We start from the raw sequence: 14,776 nt of genomic DNA, 5'->3' as shown, positions 1-14,776 counted from the left end.
GCATATATTGGCGAATACCCAATTCAGCTAGCAAGTGCATCTGTTGCTGCAGGAACCAAGCACCACAGGGTAACCAGGCCTACAGTTTGTACTGCTGCTCATGCTGCTGTCTGCTCCAGATGCTTGAGCATGACAGCAGCAGCAGAACATTTTGCTTCAGGAATCTGCCAGCAGTACTACTCCCAGAACACTGGATCCAAACGCAGGAGAATGATGCCACATGACAATTTGCTGAGGTACGCAGCTGAACTTGTTTTTTTACCCTGCCGCAAAACCACATAGCAACAATGCTCCCATTCTATTTACTGAATGTGGCCCCAAGCCTGCTGGAATTCAGTAAGTATTTAGACAACGCTCTCAGACACAAGGTTTGAATGTTGGGTGGTCCTGTGTGGAGCCAAGGGTTGGACTCAGTGATCCCTGTTAGCCCCTTCCTACTCAGGACATTCTGCGATTCTAACCCAGGAGCACAGTCTGAGGCCACGTGCTGGGGACAGGCACAATTTCTTCATGTCACAAAGTGGGAACAGCGTGCTGTGGAATGAGCGAGGCCCCATTTCCCTACTGTTTTGTGCTTAAAGCATAGATTTTTTTGGTGCCCTGTCAGTCAGCAATTCTAAGATGATTTTGTGGTTAGAACAATCATGTTTTTGCTATTAATTTCTGATATCTTAAGACAGTGCTGCTGCCTTCATTTAACAGTAGCAGTAAGTTGAGGATGTCATTTTTACCCAGCTGTTGTCCCCACGCTCTTGGGGGAAATTGATCATCTCCAGGACTTCTGGAGACACACATACCTACTGCCAGATCAAATTTAACTCAAGTATTACAATAATTACTGGAGGGAACAGCTGTACAAGTAGTGCCATTGTACAGCTTTTCTTTTCAGCAGTAATAAAATGTCCTCAATCTTTCATCATTTCTTCTTCTCTTTCCTCCTACTTGCTCATCCTCCACTGCACTGAAGACATCTGTTTCTAATTTACAGCCTGGGCCATGGCACTCTGTAAAGACCTGGGCAGATCAGCACCACACACTGCACAACCGTCCTTCAGCAGCGAGGAAGAAGCCATAAGGATGCTGCCACCATATGCCACAGTCCCTTGTGGTTACCAAAGCCTGCTTTAAAATGATTGAAAACAGATCGTCTTCCTCACTGACTGATGCAAGGCTTCAATGTGGCCCTGATATCCAGCAGCAAGGGGAAACTGGTACAAGAGTCAGGTCTTGGACAGTGCTACACATTCAGCATTTTCTAGGAAGTAACCACAGAGGCCACTAGGTGCTGCTGTAAGGCAAGCAACGGATCTCGTGGGCAGGGAAGGGAAGCGAGCTTTAAAGCGAGGAGCACTCTTCACATTTTCAGGTTTTCTGTAAATAAAACAGCTGCAATAAAGTAACAGGATGAGGCTTTCTCTCCTGTAATGAGAGTAATAAGAGCGAGCCTGTTAAGCATTTTTATTCCGGTGTTAAGCAAGATGTGCTTGTATGTGCATCACAGTTTTGCTTAACTGGTAAAAGGACCCAAATGCCAGGCAAAAATTGCTTGTGTCCATCTTGTATTTGCTGTTGCTAAGGTTTTTAACTTCCCTCGCCTACCATTTAATAATAGCTCGAAGCCTCTGTTTGGAAATCCACCATATTAGAATGAATTCTCTTATTAGATGAAAAACCTTTTGTCTATTGAAAAAAAAAATGATGGACATAGAAACATAACTAGCATATAACTACATCATCAAAGCACTTTTGTAAATATCACTACTGTGCCTCTTTCACCTTTTTTTGTTAGTATATGCTCACTCTGTTACCTGATATCTAAAGCATGTTAACTCTAACTTTAAAACTGATTTGAAAAACCCCTTTACATCCATTTAACACATGCTTCAGAAAATATATATATATCAGTGGGTATTGAATCAATTTATTTGGAATTAGAAGAGTTATTACCTAAGTATTCTTCTTCTCATCTTTTCTGAAGTCCTGAACAAACTGTGTGACAGTGCTCCTCTCCTTTATATCAACAACTTTTAAGATGTTAATAGTATCTTAAAACATATGCTTACAAGGCCACCCAAGCCTGCATTATAATACACAGACAGTCAAACTAAATAGTCTCCACTAAGGCAATTCCCCAATTGAAGAACCCTATATACACTTTTTTTTTTAAATGGACACGCACATTTTAATAGAAATGAAGACTACATGATTTCATTTAGAACGTTCTTTTAAAAAACGATACCTTTTTTTTTTTCCTTCCCTTTTTCAATGCAAGTGTCAAGAGTTTTAGATACTGCATACACTTATTGACTTATGTAAAAACAATATCTATATTTTCCACAGTTAAGCAACAGCTGAACCTTTTTACTGAGGGATACTTCAACAGTTACCTCAGGATAAAGAATTCTCTCTCCCTCATATCAATAAAATCCAGCTGAAGTCTCCCCATTCAAGAGGGAAGAATCTTAGCACTTCTACAATGAATTCTTGAGCTTTTCTTTTTTAGCTAGTCATGCCACCTCCTGGCTTATTCTGCCACCTCCCAAACACTGTTTAAGTGTGAAACTATTCAAGCATAAACATGGAAATACAGCTGCAGGCTGTCAAGGTGTGCAGAGGTGAACATTTCATGAATCCTCTTTCCTCTATCCTACAGATGACAAGACAGAAGTGCTGTTCGGTTAAACAAGTCTAAGCATTTTGGGGAATTTTATTGCATTTGGGGTAACACAAGCCTACAAAGTATTTGCTCCATATCTAACCATCACAGACAGACTGAATCAAAAGGTAGTAAGTGAAAATGACTATCTATTTTACGCAATATATCAGGTACTTTATGAACAATTTTCAAAACCGTCCCATAAAGAAGGTCATGAATAACAATCAGTCTAAAGAAAGACCAGAGCTCTCTACCCTCCTGGAGATATGCAGGAAACACTTATTTACTGCAGTCTTCTATAAAAATAAAATGTTTGCAATTGCAAGTAAACTGCTAACTTCCCTTTAGACCCAGAGTCAATAGGAATAGACTGCAATACTTTGATTACTTGTTAGCACTTGCATGGTTTCAGAATGCATATATAATGACTATATGGAAATTATTAAATATTTATTCTGCTATTTGTGCCAAGCTGAGTTCCTGTATTATGCAAGAACATAAGCACATGAGTTCCTTGACCAAAAGAGCTTGCAAATCACTTGTTTGTTTACAGTCACTATATCTCATCTTTTCCATCTGTGATAATATCCTCTCATTGGGCAGATTTGCCTGGTTGGCTCATGTATTCATCAGTCCATGGAGTGAGTACCAAACTGGTATCAAACCCAGGACCGGTTGGAGAACAAGACCCACATCACTGGATTCACATTTCAGTTCCACCTGAGGTTACCCATGAAGTATCTTAAGTTCTGCCTCTCACCTGACAAATATTTCCCTTCAGAGTTCTTTTTAGGCTGAGAACTTCTGGTAAGGGTAAAGAAGAGAGATCCTTACCTCTTGTGCAGTCAGGGCATGTTCCCCAGCTAAAAGCAGCATACTCAGGCCTCCCATTTGTGTAGGATCTGTTAAAGAATAAAACCAAGTCTTACACGTTTATTCATTTGCTTGTTTAAAGAACCATTTGCAGGGCTAAACCCCCAGAAGACTACTTGTCACAGACACTCTAAGCAAGCTGGCATAAAAGGCAGTTCAAGAGAATCACAAATAACCATTTCTGTACCCTCTGGGAAAGGCTTTCAAAGCTGTTTGAAGGATTTAATTGGATTTGTGTGCTTAACACCCCATTGCGTGGATTTACAAATTTTACCGCCAAAGGTTTTATGCACTACAGAGATGAATATCTTTAAAACAGCAAGTGTAATGATCTCATACACAAATATATACAAAGAAACTTTAATATCACACTTGTTTATAACTCAATGGATGCTCCTACCAAGGGATTGGCTACCTACCTTAGATAATGAACAAGTAAAGGGATGGAACAGAATGACATGATAAAGCTCTGAAGCAAAATCCCTATTTTCTTTTTAATTTAGAACTGCATTTAGTGGTGAATAGTGTCAGCCTGACAACCCTGAAGCATGAAGCACTCTCAATCCTCTGTGCCAATACAGCACAGGCACTGGCCAGGCAGGCTGCCTGCCTACTTGTTGCCCAACCAATACAACATTTAGCTGAGGAAAATAGAAAGAAGATAAATGTTATTCCTCCAACTATTCGGTTCTGACAGTTTCTAGCCTCCAGCCTTCCTGCACCTCACAAGTTCTGAAAAAAATAGGAACAAAAAGTGAAAACTATCAACACTGGTACAACATTACTCATGGAGTAGCTTTTCCACTCCAAACAGTGTTTGCTCTTCATCATTATGAAGACTAATTGTCTGATTTTGGGAGAGTGCCTTGGAAGCAATACAGGGTCACAATTTAACAAAGAGCTATACAGAAGGAAAGACAAAGTCCGTGGTCCAAATGGCTCATACAGCAGCTACACTGTGAGAGAAAGAAGAATCATTATCTTGCTTCGAACAAGAGGGAATCAGAACAATTCAAAACTGAACACACATCTTGAAAGACAATGACTCGGCAGACAGGTAGTTTGGAAAAAAAGCTGGAAGAAATCTCCAGATCTCCATATGATCTTACTGAGCTCCATATTTCACAGTTAGGGGCTGGCTAGTTGCTTTCTACTTTGTTTATTCCCATTGAAAAGACAACGTAGAAGCCAAATCTTAAGCATTTAGAGCTATCTTCCAGTTTTCAGCTTAAATCCATTCAGAGTAAAGCAAAGGTACACTTCTATTTTTCTGTTGCTCACACCTTCAAGCTGAGATCACTGTTTTTTTTTAAATGGTGTTTTCCCGTTATATTTACAGGAGTGACCCCTGTTCATCCTCTACTAGCTTTACTAGCCTAAAGAAATCAAGATCTTCTGATGTCATCAAACGTTCATCTTCCACAGTCCTTGTGATTCCTGCAGCTCTCCCCTTCAGTTATTCCAGGTAGAGTCAGACCTTCTTGAGTATGTATGATCAGTAGGGCAACCATGTCAGATGAGCTCTGTGGTCTGTTCAACAGCATTAGTTTTTCTCTACTGTTCCTGAAAATGCTTTGCCTGACAGCACTGTCTTATGCCCTCATCACACTGATCATCCATAGCCACTCTCTTGAGTTTCACCCCAATTGCCTTAGGTCTTCCTCCTTAGTTTTTGCCAACTGAAGAACTAGTGTTCTTCACTAACTGCTAACTTCAGAACTAGCTCTAAAATTCTTCCTCTACTTCTTAAATATCTTCTTTGCTGAGTACGTGGTCTCAGATTTCTGCTATTCAAATAAGTAGTCTAACAACAGGTCAAGGATAGACCTTTTTTTCCCCACTTCCTTCAAGTAAGCAAATACTTAAAGTGTTTATTTAAAACTAAAAATCATGAGGAGAAAAAAATGACAGCTTAGTGTAAAGTGAACATTTAATTTTGCGCTCAAGCAACTTGAATATTTATGCTGCAGCTGGAGCAAAGGGCTAGCATTTAACTGTCTGATCTTGATAAAGACAGAAATACTTCCACAAAGGTTTTAAATTACAAAATAACTTCACTTAAAGGAAGACAAAAATGTATACACACAAACTGTGCCATGTGCTTATAGTGCCTTCTCAGCACAATGCTTCTCTTATGGCACTAAGAACCTACTAGCATGAAAGAGAAAGAATTCTAAGTGCTACTTTTAAGTACTTTACAGTTAAATCAACAGTTATGAGAAAATAGCACACACATCTGACTTGCAGAATAGGAAGTGATTTGTGGCTTCCTCAACAGCCTTCAGCAGTGATTAAGCTTACACCATCTCACTGTATGGAAATTATATGTTTTCTTTGTATTAGTCTGGTTAGAAACTTAGAAGGCTGGCTTGTTCAACATCACAATTTTTCAATCTGAGAAAAAGAAAGAACTGAGAAAGAGCTAAGTGCAAAGATCATCGAGTAAGAGTTTCAATTAACTTTCACCTGAGTTCAGAATTAAGCTTCTTTCTAAAGAATAAAATTTGCATCTCTATCATGACATTGGCTATTCTAGGGAGTGTCTTCTTCTGAGACAGAAATGTAAAAGCATTTAAATCTTCCACTTTCCTCCTGAAAAGATGTTGCCCACTTTAGCTCTGTAGTTGTGATAGTAGATGCTGTAATGGACACCTTCACTTGAGAACAACAGCTGTCTTTGCCTTACACCCTCAAACAGAACACAGGAGAGCCATGCCATGACAAAAGCATGCTCAAATGCAACTCACAGGCTGGACAAGCAAGGACACCACTAGTGATGCTGCAGATCAGAAGCCCAGTGATGCTGTTACATTGCAGGTAAGAGCAGAGACGGCCAGCAGGGGGACATATTTCATTTAATTTTGGAAAACATAACAAGCAAAAATAAATCAAAAAAGGATTTACAGTTGCAAACAAGTAAAGCGGGTTTCCTGGAATGACTGTGGATTGTCATATAATCCTTGTCCTAATGAAGCTATCTGCCTTGAAGACACAAAACAGTCAAGTCAGAAGCATTTCAGAGACAAAGGTATTTCTATGGTCATTCAGCTACATTTTAGTTAATCAGCCAGTACACAGCCTGGATTTTAAAAGAGGATGTCCTAGACTCAGCAGTCAGATCTGAACTAAGCTATCACATGAACTTGAGGAAAGAACACAAAACATGGTTACTATGACACATATAATCCATTTCGTGTGACAGACCTGTTGTGACTTAGATGCTGCTACATCTCTGTCAGAAGCAGTCATTAATTCATGGACAACTGCTATTCTCATAAAATAGCCAGACTTCATTTGCAGGGGAATGGAGCAAGACCCCTATGAATCACTATACTTGCTTACTCAGTTCAAAGTGAAGGAATTTAAAAAAAAAAATAAAAAAATCACATTAAAACAAAATAAGGCCTTCCTCAGAATTGAATGTCTCTATAGATTAAATGGATTACTTTCTAATTAATTCTTAAGTTCTCTGTCATATGTTGATTAAAGATCTCTCCTATCAGGTGAGGGACAGCAGCTGGGCAGACCAAGAGTTACTCCTTGTTCTTCCAGTTAAGTCTATGAACTTGTAATGAGAATAAATTATGCCCCTCTGCTAGCCAAAGCAGAATGGGATGAGGAGGCTTGAAGGTTTTAGAACTGATCTCTCATTGTAACTATGTGCCATGAAAAAGTATGCTGAATTACATTTCACAGTTTCGTTGTAGCCAGGAGGAAATTTCATTACAGGAAATTTCATACCACTAAGCTGGCAAAAAAAAGTATAAATGCCTTTTTATCCCTTTTTTTCCCTACTTGTTCCACAAAATCATTTTCCCTTCTCCAGCACATGATGTCACTAAGCAGAAAAATCCTGTGACACAATCATCATAAACTAGGTAGGATACAGAAAAGTCTGTAGTGCATCGGCATTTATAAAATGAGAAACTTTAAAGAGGAAAGGTGTGTGTGTGAGGGAATAATTTTTCACTCAGTTCTTAAGCTGCCAGTATTTAAGAACATTAATATATCTATATTTAAAGGTCACAACTGCAACAGCTTCTGCTAGTTTTGGCTATCAGCAAGAGATTATCTGTTCTTCACCAGTACAAGCTCTCCAGCTGTACTGACTTTTGTTTATACTTCTTTTTATTTTTTAAGTAAAATGAAATCATACTTTTCTTGCTTTAAATACAGACAACTTAGCTCCTTAGGAACAACCATCCACAAGAACTAGAAAATGAAAATCTCTAGTTTTAACAGCAGACAATCCTGAGCTAAAGAATTAATCACATCTGGACTCCAAATGACTACACCTTAAAAGATGTCATATATATCTGGACTTGACTCTAAAAAAAAAAAAAACAAACATAAGCTATAGAAAATGGTACAAAGTTGTTATGCAGAAGTTTAAATACTGTCTTAGCAACCTAATTTGGGAACATGAAACATATTCGTAGGTCTTGCAGTTCAACCTCAATGTCAAGTCCTCAAACAAAATAAGGATGTTCACCTATGAGAAACCTCCCAAGACTGAAGTCTCACCTGCCATCCCAAAGTTAAGCTGTGGCATTTCTTCACTTTTTGTCACTTTCCTTGGGCTTGGTATATCTTTTGCAGAGTCTGAAGGGAAGGCCCACAGCTTCTTCCTGCTTGTAACAGTGGATGTCTGGGTTTTCACAGGTTTGTTTGTTGTGGGGCACCACTTGTACCCTGGATTTGCCTTCATAAATGCATCTTTGTACTAGAAAAGTAAAGAAAAGAAAAAATTACTGATCGTGACATTATCTACAAGGCAGCAGAGTGCACTGCCTGTAAGAGGATTCAATAAATAATCCTTAAATGCCTTGATTTTTTTAACCGAGTGCTTAAGAGTCCAACCACCAACATAGTCTAAAAAGAAGATAAGCAAAGCCATATTTTAAAAAAAGTCACTTTTCTCTTTCCTTTCCTGAGGGTTTATTATGCACATCAGGCCTAAGTTCTGATCCTACAAACAACTCCCTGGGGCTTGTATGCTCACTGTCTGAGAGAGTGAGAGATATCTTCTCTGAGAGAGAAGATAGCTTTCTGAATTCTTTTTCAGGTACACTCTGTTTGTTTTCTAGTTTGAATGAAATGAAAACATTCACTTGGCAATAAATGCAGAGTAATGTCCCTTCGCACTTGTTCTCTAACAGGTCGATATTTTAAAATATTTGAAGTAAATTCTTTTCCAAGCCAAGCACGTTCATTTGAAAAGAAACTGCTACCAGGATTCTCTCTTTTTTAGTAGCTTCTGAAGTCACCCCAGCCTTCTCTCCAAAACAATCCTGTGTGACTGCAATAAAATGAAGTAGGACCATTTAAAATTTCCTTTGGCCTTGACCACGTATCTTAGTTGTTTGCTGTCTTCTTGGTATGAGGCATCAAAACAACCTAAGCAAGACTACACACGGGGAAGTAAGTCCTGGATCCTACAGGGTTTGGCTGGGGGAGGTAATAAAGGGGAGGATGGGGATCTATTCTATTCTCAAACGCAGAGGTGACATCTCCCAACTATCTTGCTGCCCAGGAAAGAATTTTTTTAAAAAAATTAAATAGTAACAGCAGTAAGATGAGCACACTTCACTATTTCAAATTTGCTGACCTGCAAGGTAGAAAACAGACGAATCAGAGGAACATGCCAAACATTCCAGCTGCAAATGTTTGCCTAACAAGCAATAGTGACTTGGAGCACTTGCTGCTGTGGGAGGCACACTGCCAAGCATGAACCAGGGCTCACTGCAGGGAGAAGGGGCTGAATTCCTCCCAAGCCATTATTAGGTAGGTCTGGTCTTGATGGCTACAAGCAACCAAGTGAGTTCCTTGGCTATATGCCAGGGCAGCTGCAAAGAGCTGCTTCTGTGATGAGACATGCTCCCACCTACCCAGTTGTTCACGATCCCAATTCTACCACAGAAAAGCACCTATGTTTCACACACATACATGCACAGGAACTCACAGAGAGGGGAAAAAACTCCCTCTGGTATCAAACAGAAAGGGCACTCAGAGCCCTGTCCTCTAGCAGAGATACTGCCATACTTTCCCAGCTCAACACACAACACCGTGCCTTGTGGCAGCCTCCCTGCCACATGCACATCTCTCTTACTTTCACTTCTGTCTTACACTGTCAGCTGGCACTCTCTACCTCCAGACTGTAGCAAGGATAAAAATGATCCAATTTACAAGCAGCACGGCACTGTGTGAACCTACTGTGTCAAGTCCTGTATTTATAGAAATGGCTATAAATAATAAAAATCTGCAGGGGCTGCTGACCCACATACACCCTGTATTTTCTGAACAGGGAAGATGTACTAAATCTGCAGATGAAGGTCCGTGGCACCTCTCACTTCACCCCTTTTCCTCAGTTTGGTTTGGGAGTTCATTTCACCAGTGAATGCAGACCACAAAAATAGCCTCACCAGGGAAGGGAAGGGGAGGGGATAAGGAAAGAGTTGGAAAGGAAATTCACAAAGAAAGCTTTGCCTTCCATTGTTAAAGCTCCAGCCCACTCATGAATCATGTTTCCAGCCTGCTGAGTTAAAAGCACAGAACCTCTAGCGATGAAGTACGTAAGCTCTTTGTATCAGCACTGCTGCTCTAAATAATTGAATTATTCTACAGATTAATTTGACAGGCTGTCCATCAAATGAGGACCATAATTCACACCATTTGTAAGACGAAGCAGCAATAAGCTTTTAATCAGTTTCCAACAAGGGCAATACAAGTGGCATAGTGTATTAATGGATTTTTTGCGTCTGCAAAGCCAAAAAGCTAATGTTAAGAGCACTCTTGAAACTCCATTCAGGAGTCACTTCAGGGAGGACAACTCAGTGGCTATTTTCAGAATTTCAACACTTGTGATAAAAGGAAAATAAATAAATGTAAAAGTTAAACAAGAACCAAGAAGCAGTTTTATAAAAGGCTTACAGGGGCCTGGTCCAAACCTCTGGCAGACTTTCAGTATTGATTGTTGTGACTATTAGACCAAGACCTAAAAAGAAGTGATAGATTCTGCTTGGCAGGTCATGAGAAGATAACTTAAATGAGCTACACAGGAACAAGAAACAGCCTAAGGCAATAGGAGAGCTTACTCCTTTCCTCCACTCAACCAACTGTGCAGTAAACCAATTTAACACAGTGGCCTAAGGAAGTCTCTAAAGTCACTTTAAGAAAAAAGAAAAAGAAATTTCCTTATTCTGGAAAGTAAAGACATCACATTTGTTCCCAGGCAGAGTGGCACACACCAGTGCCTTCAGGACTGCCCTTTAGGGTCATGTCCTGAAATCTCAGATAGAATAATAATAATTTAAAAAAAAGGATATGTTTGTGAGCTTGGTATGATGCATCATTCCTCTTTGTGAAAGCTTGGGGAAGGATGCATTATGTGGTGGGACAGATGCCACTTCAAAGCCGAAGTCAGAAGAGGTATTGCACTTAAATGTAACTTCCTTGAGTTGCTGTCATCACCAAATAAAAAGTTTGCTTCTTCAGAAGCTCACAGAGCGGATTCAAGCTACACCTCTGGGCAGCAGTCACCATGTTCTAAATGCTAAACATATGTTTAAATTCCACCAACTTTCTATGAAAAAGTAAATAAGTAAAAATCATACTAGAGATCTACATAAACAAACAAAAAAGTAAAACTATCCCCCAAAATACTACACTGTTCTTCACATTCCTGAAGGCTGTTGGGTTACCTAGTGAGCTCATTGGTGAGCTCATCAGGGAAGACCAGGCATTTGTCTTCTCCTGTGCCAAGGCAGCTATACTTTGATTTGCATACTGCTGAGATAGTATCAGTTGCTGGTACTACACAAGTGATAAACAAAGTTGCTTACTAGATGCTAGACCTGATTTAACTGGTTTTATGATCTCTGGCTTCAAGTAATAAAACCATTCTCAAGTTTATAATCCAACAGAAGTTGTAACCATTGCAATTTATATATATATACACACACACACACACATATACATATATAAACTCACTGAGGTTTAAAATACAATGAATGAGCTTATTTTACCTAAATGTGTCTTGTCAGTATATGTATGTCCTTAAAGACAAAATTACAGCAGTACTTTGAAGTCATTCCAAAGGCACTCAACTGGTTGATTTTTAAATACGCTCTTGTTAGGAAAAAACAAAATATCAATACAGTCTCTCTCTGGAATTAATATTAGCATCTTTCAAACAGTCTCAGCAGTAAACCTAACTATAAGAATGAGCGTTAAACAAGCGATTCACACACAGAAGAGGCTTGTTTGCAAAGATACTTTCAGTGGCATATTATAGCTTCTAATTATTGTTGTAACACAACTATTTAAGGAATAGAAATTATACATTGTCTCTGTTCTACACATTCTTGGAACTGGTGGTAATGATCTGAACTACTAAAGATTTATTGTTTCTCTTTGACGTTGAACATGCAATTTGTACTGTGCCAGAAGAAATAAAAAAATTACTATAGAAACAATGATTTTTTCGACAGTATGATTAATAGCTTCAGATGTGTCACTTCATACAGAAGTTCTGCAATTATTTTCCTTCTTAATGAATGAGTTTCCATCAGCAAGACAAAAGGCTAAATAAACAGTCACATCAGGTTTGTTTCTTCCAAAAAAACCACTTTCTTCATTTTCATTTTTCCTCTCTCTGTATCTGTACCAAGTCTCCTAATTGCCCTTTTTCCACACATTTCAAGAAGCATCACTAATCTGTAAGTGGGAATGCAGAACATATCAGGAATGGTTGGACAAAGCCGAGAGTCAAGTTTTTAAACACCATGTCATACCCTGCCTTATGCTTTAAAAAGGACCTTTCTGCAGAACACTTGGCTGTTCCTGCGAGCCTTTCCATGTTCACACAAACTACTGAATGTCCAGATCTTACATACATGTGTTAACAGTAGTAGTCAAGTTCAAGTGACATGGAAGACACAGGCTATGTTTTCCCCAACTGTTTCACAGCTATCTGCACTTCTTGAAGTATCCTAACAATATCAGCAAATGAGAGTTCTTCCTACTAACTGGCTCTTTGCTGTTTTTTCTAAGATTGAATTCAATGGTTACACAAAATCTACATCACACATATCAATTACTACTGCATTTTCTTTCAGAGCAATATTAACCAAAGTAACTTGCATGCTCTACTATCAATATATGGGGAGAGTACTTAAACTAGGAAGTACTTAGTAGTTAAACTAATATTAAAAGTAAAAAGGGACTGAATTTGTTCACTATACTTTTGGCTTGGTCAAGCTACATTATTGACAGCAAATGCGCAGCACGATGTAAGTATCATTACAGTCAATTGACAAGAACTGTATAATTTAGTGCTTTCAAATGCCACAATCTATCAGGTAAATGTTTGCACTGCTGGGATTATCAGGTTTTATCTACCACAAAAGGCATATGCTTTGTTCAAATGATTACTAGAGCCATACTAATTTGCATATACAGACTTCTTTACTCCCTTTCTGGTCAGCAAGACCAGGAGAATCAAAGCGAGAACAACTTGGTTCTGGGTACCATAATCCCATTGGGTAAGCTAAGGAGTTCAGAGAAGAGAAAGACCCCACCAAAATTTTTTAATATACTAAAAAACATGAGACAGATAACCGCGTAATAAGCTCCCTTTGCATCATCCATTCATGTAGAACCTACCTCCTTGGCCATGTCAGTGTATTTCTGCTTCTCTTTTGGATCTAGAACAGCCCACCAATCTGCCAAGATCTTGGTTGCGCCACGGTTATCGAGGCGAGGGTGTTCTTTCCGCACCAGAGAGCGATGGCGTTTGCAGAACAAGAGAAATGCATTCATTGGTCGGCGAGCTCGCTGCTCTGAGGACTCGTCATCTTCAGTTTCATCAGCATCCTGCTCTAAACCATCAGCGCCAAGGAGTGGCACCTAACAGAACCAAAGGAAAGGGATGTAAACATGGTTATTCATGCCTCTCAGAGACTGAGTTTATGCTCTGTCTGAACGAGGAAGATGCATATAGACTTGGACGCGTGTCTCTAAAGGCCATCCATTCCACCTAGAAGATCAGGAATTCCATATCAGACTTTGCCCAAAGGCCCAAGGTTCATTAAAGACTTAAGCACTGATTTGCAAGTGGAGCAGATTTCTAAGTTGAGGACTATTCTCTAACAACCTCCCTAAAAGGGATAAAAGGAGGATAATCCTCCCTACACCCATTTCCTACATAGTAGATACCATCTTTGTCTTTTCTCACTAAGTGAGCTGAGTTGCCTTGTACTTCAGTGACACATGTTCACAATGACAAAGTCCACAGGAACAAGAGCACACAGGTACCAGTTGCTTCCCCAGCTCCTGACGTTCATTTCCCAGCTTATGGGCTGAACTGCACTACAATCACTGCATTGCAGCCCGGTCATTGCCAGAGGGCAATTCTCAACAGAATCCACTACCAAAATGCACTCACTCAGCTCAGAGACCAGCACACTATTCACGCAACAGCCACACCACATAAAGCTAATTATAACTTAATTAAGTTATTAGCAGACAGAAAGCCACAACCTACCTAACCACAACACTGCTATTTTATACTGCATAGTGGAAGGTGATCCATGAGCTCAATAGTCAGCACTGCCACCTTCTAGTTGCTCCTTATCCTCTTCAAGGACCACTCGTCCTTTCCAGTATACCTCCTCAGCACTGATCTCTCACTCTTGTCTTAGCAGGGCATCAAGGAGATGCCAATATGAACGTTATCCACACGATGGAAATATCGTGTCTCCAAAACAAACAGCTCCCATACCCGCTTCTCATTATAGAGGTTGACTCTAAGTGTATATCTGTGAGGTGACACAGTGGGGTCCTTATGAAAGAAGGTTACATCTAATATCATTAAACAACACCAAAGTATCAAGTGTCAGAACAGGGAGATTATTCCATTTGTGCTCACAATATTCCAGAAGAGAGGTCAAATTTCTTACACAAAGATAGCATAAATTTTTGTCAGCCTTTCCTTCTTTTTCCCTTTCAATCTTTCAGATTTGAGGAAAAATATGAGTATGATAGCTGGGTATGTCTTCAAAGTCACAGGAGGCAGATATTGAGCACCGGCTAACACTATGTCTAAAATAAACAATTAAAAATACATCATAAGAACAACCTTAAGCAATCAAGACCAAGATGTGCAACATGCTATTAAAGTAACTTGATTAAAACTACTAAACTAACTCTACAAAACAGGGGTTTGTCAAAAATTTTCAAATCATGATT

At 39.4% G+C, this 14,776-nt stretch overlaps 1 protein-coding gene across 11 annotated transcripts in view; it reads right to left on the bottom strand.

Annotated features, from left to right (window-relative positions):
• Positions 1–14,776, bottom strand: part of BBX (BBX high mobility group box domain containing) — a 139,962-nt gene that overhangs the window by 51,815 nt on the left and 73,371 nt on the right. For all 11 annotated transcript variants that reach the window (XM_085239271.1, XM_085239246.1, XM_085239253.1 and 8 more), the window contains 3 exons: positions 13,193–13,435; positions 8,054–8,252; positions 3,491–3,558 (listed from right to left, as the gene is read on the bottom strand). In XM_085239271.1, the coding sequence (XP_085095397.1) occupies positions 3,491–3,558; positions 8,054–8,252; positions 13,193–13,435 (510 nt within the window). The remainder of the gene's footprint in view (positions 1–3,490; positions 3,559–8,053; positions 8,253–13,192; positions 13,436–14,776) is intronic.

Source organism: Meleagris gallopavo, chromosome 1 (assembly GCF_905368555.1).
Source record: "Meleagris gallopavo chromosome 1, MGAL_WU_HG_1.1, whole genome shotgun sequence".
Lineage (NCBI taxonomy): Eukaryota > Metazoa > Chordata > Aves > Galliformes > Phasianidae > Meleagris > Meleagris gallopavo.
The sequence above is the reverse complement of the archived record's forward strand: the minus strand, read 5'-3'. Positions and strand labels throughout refer to the sequence as shown.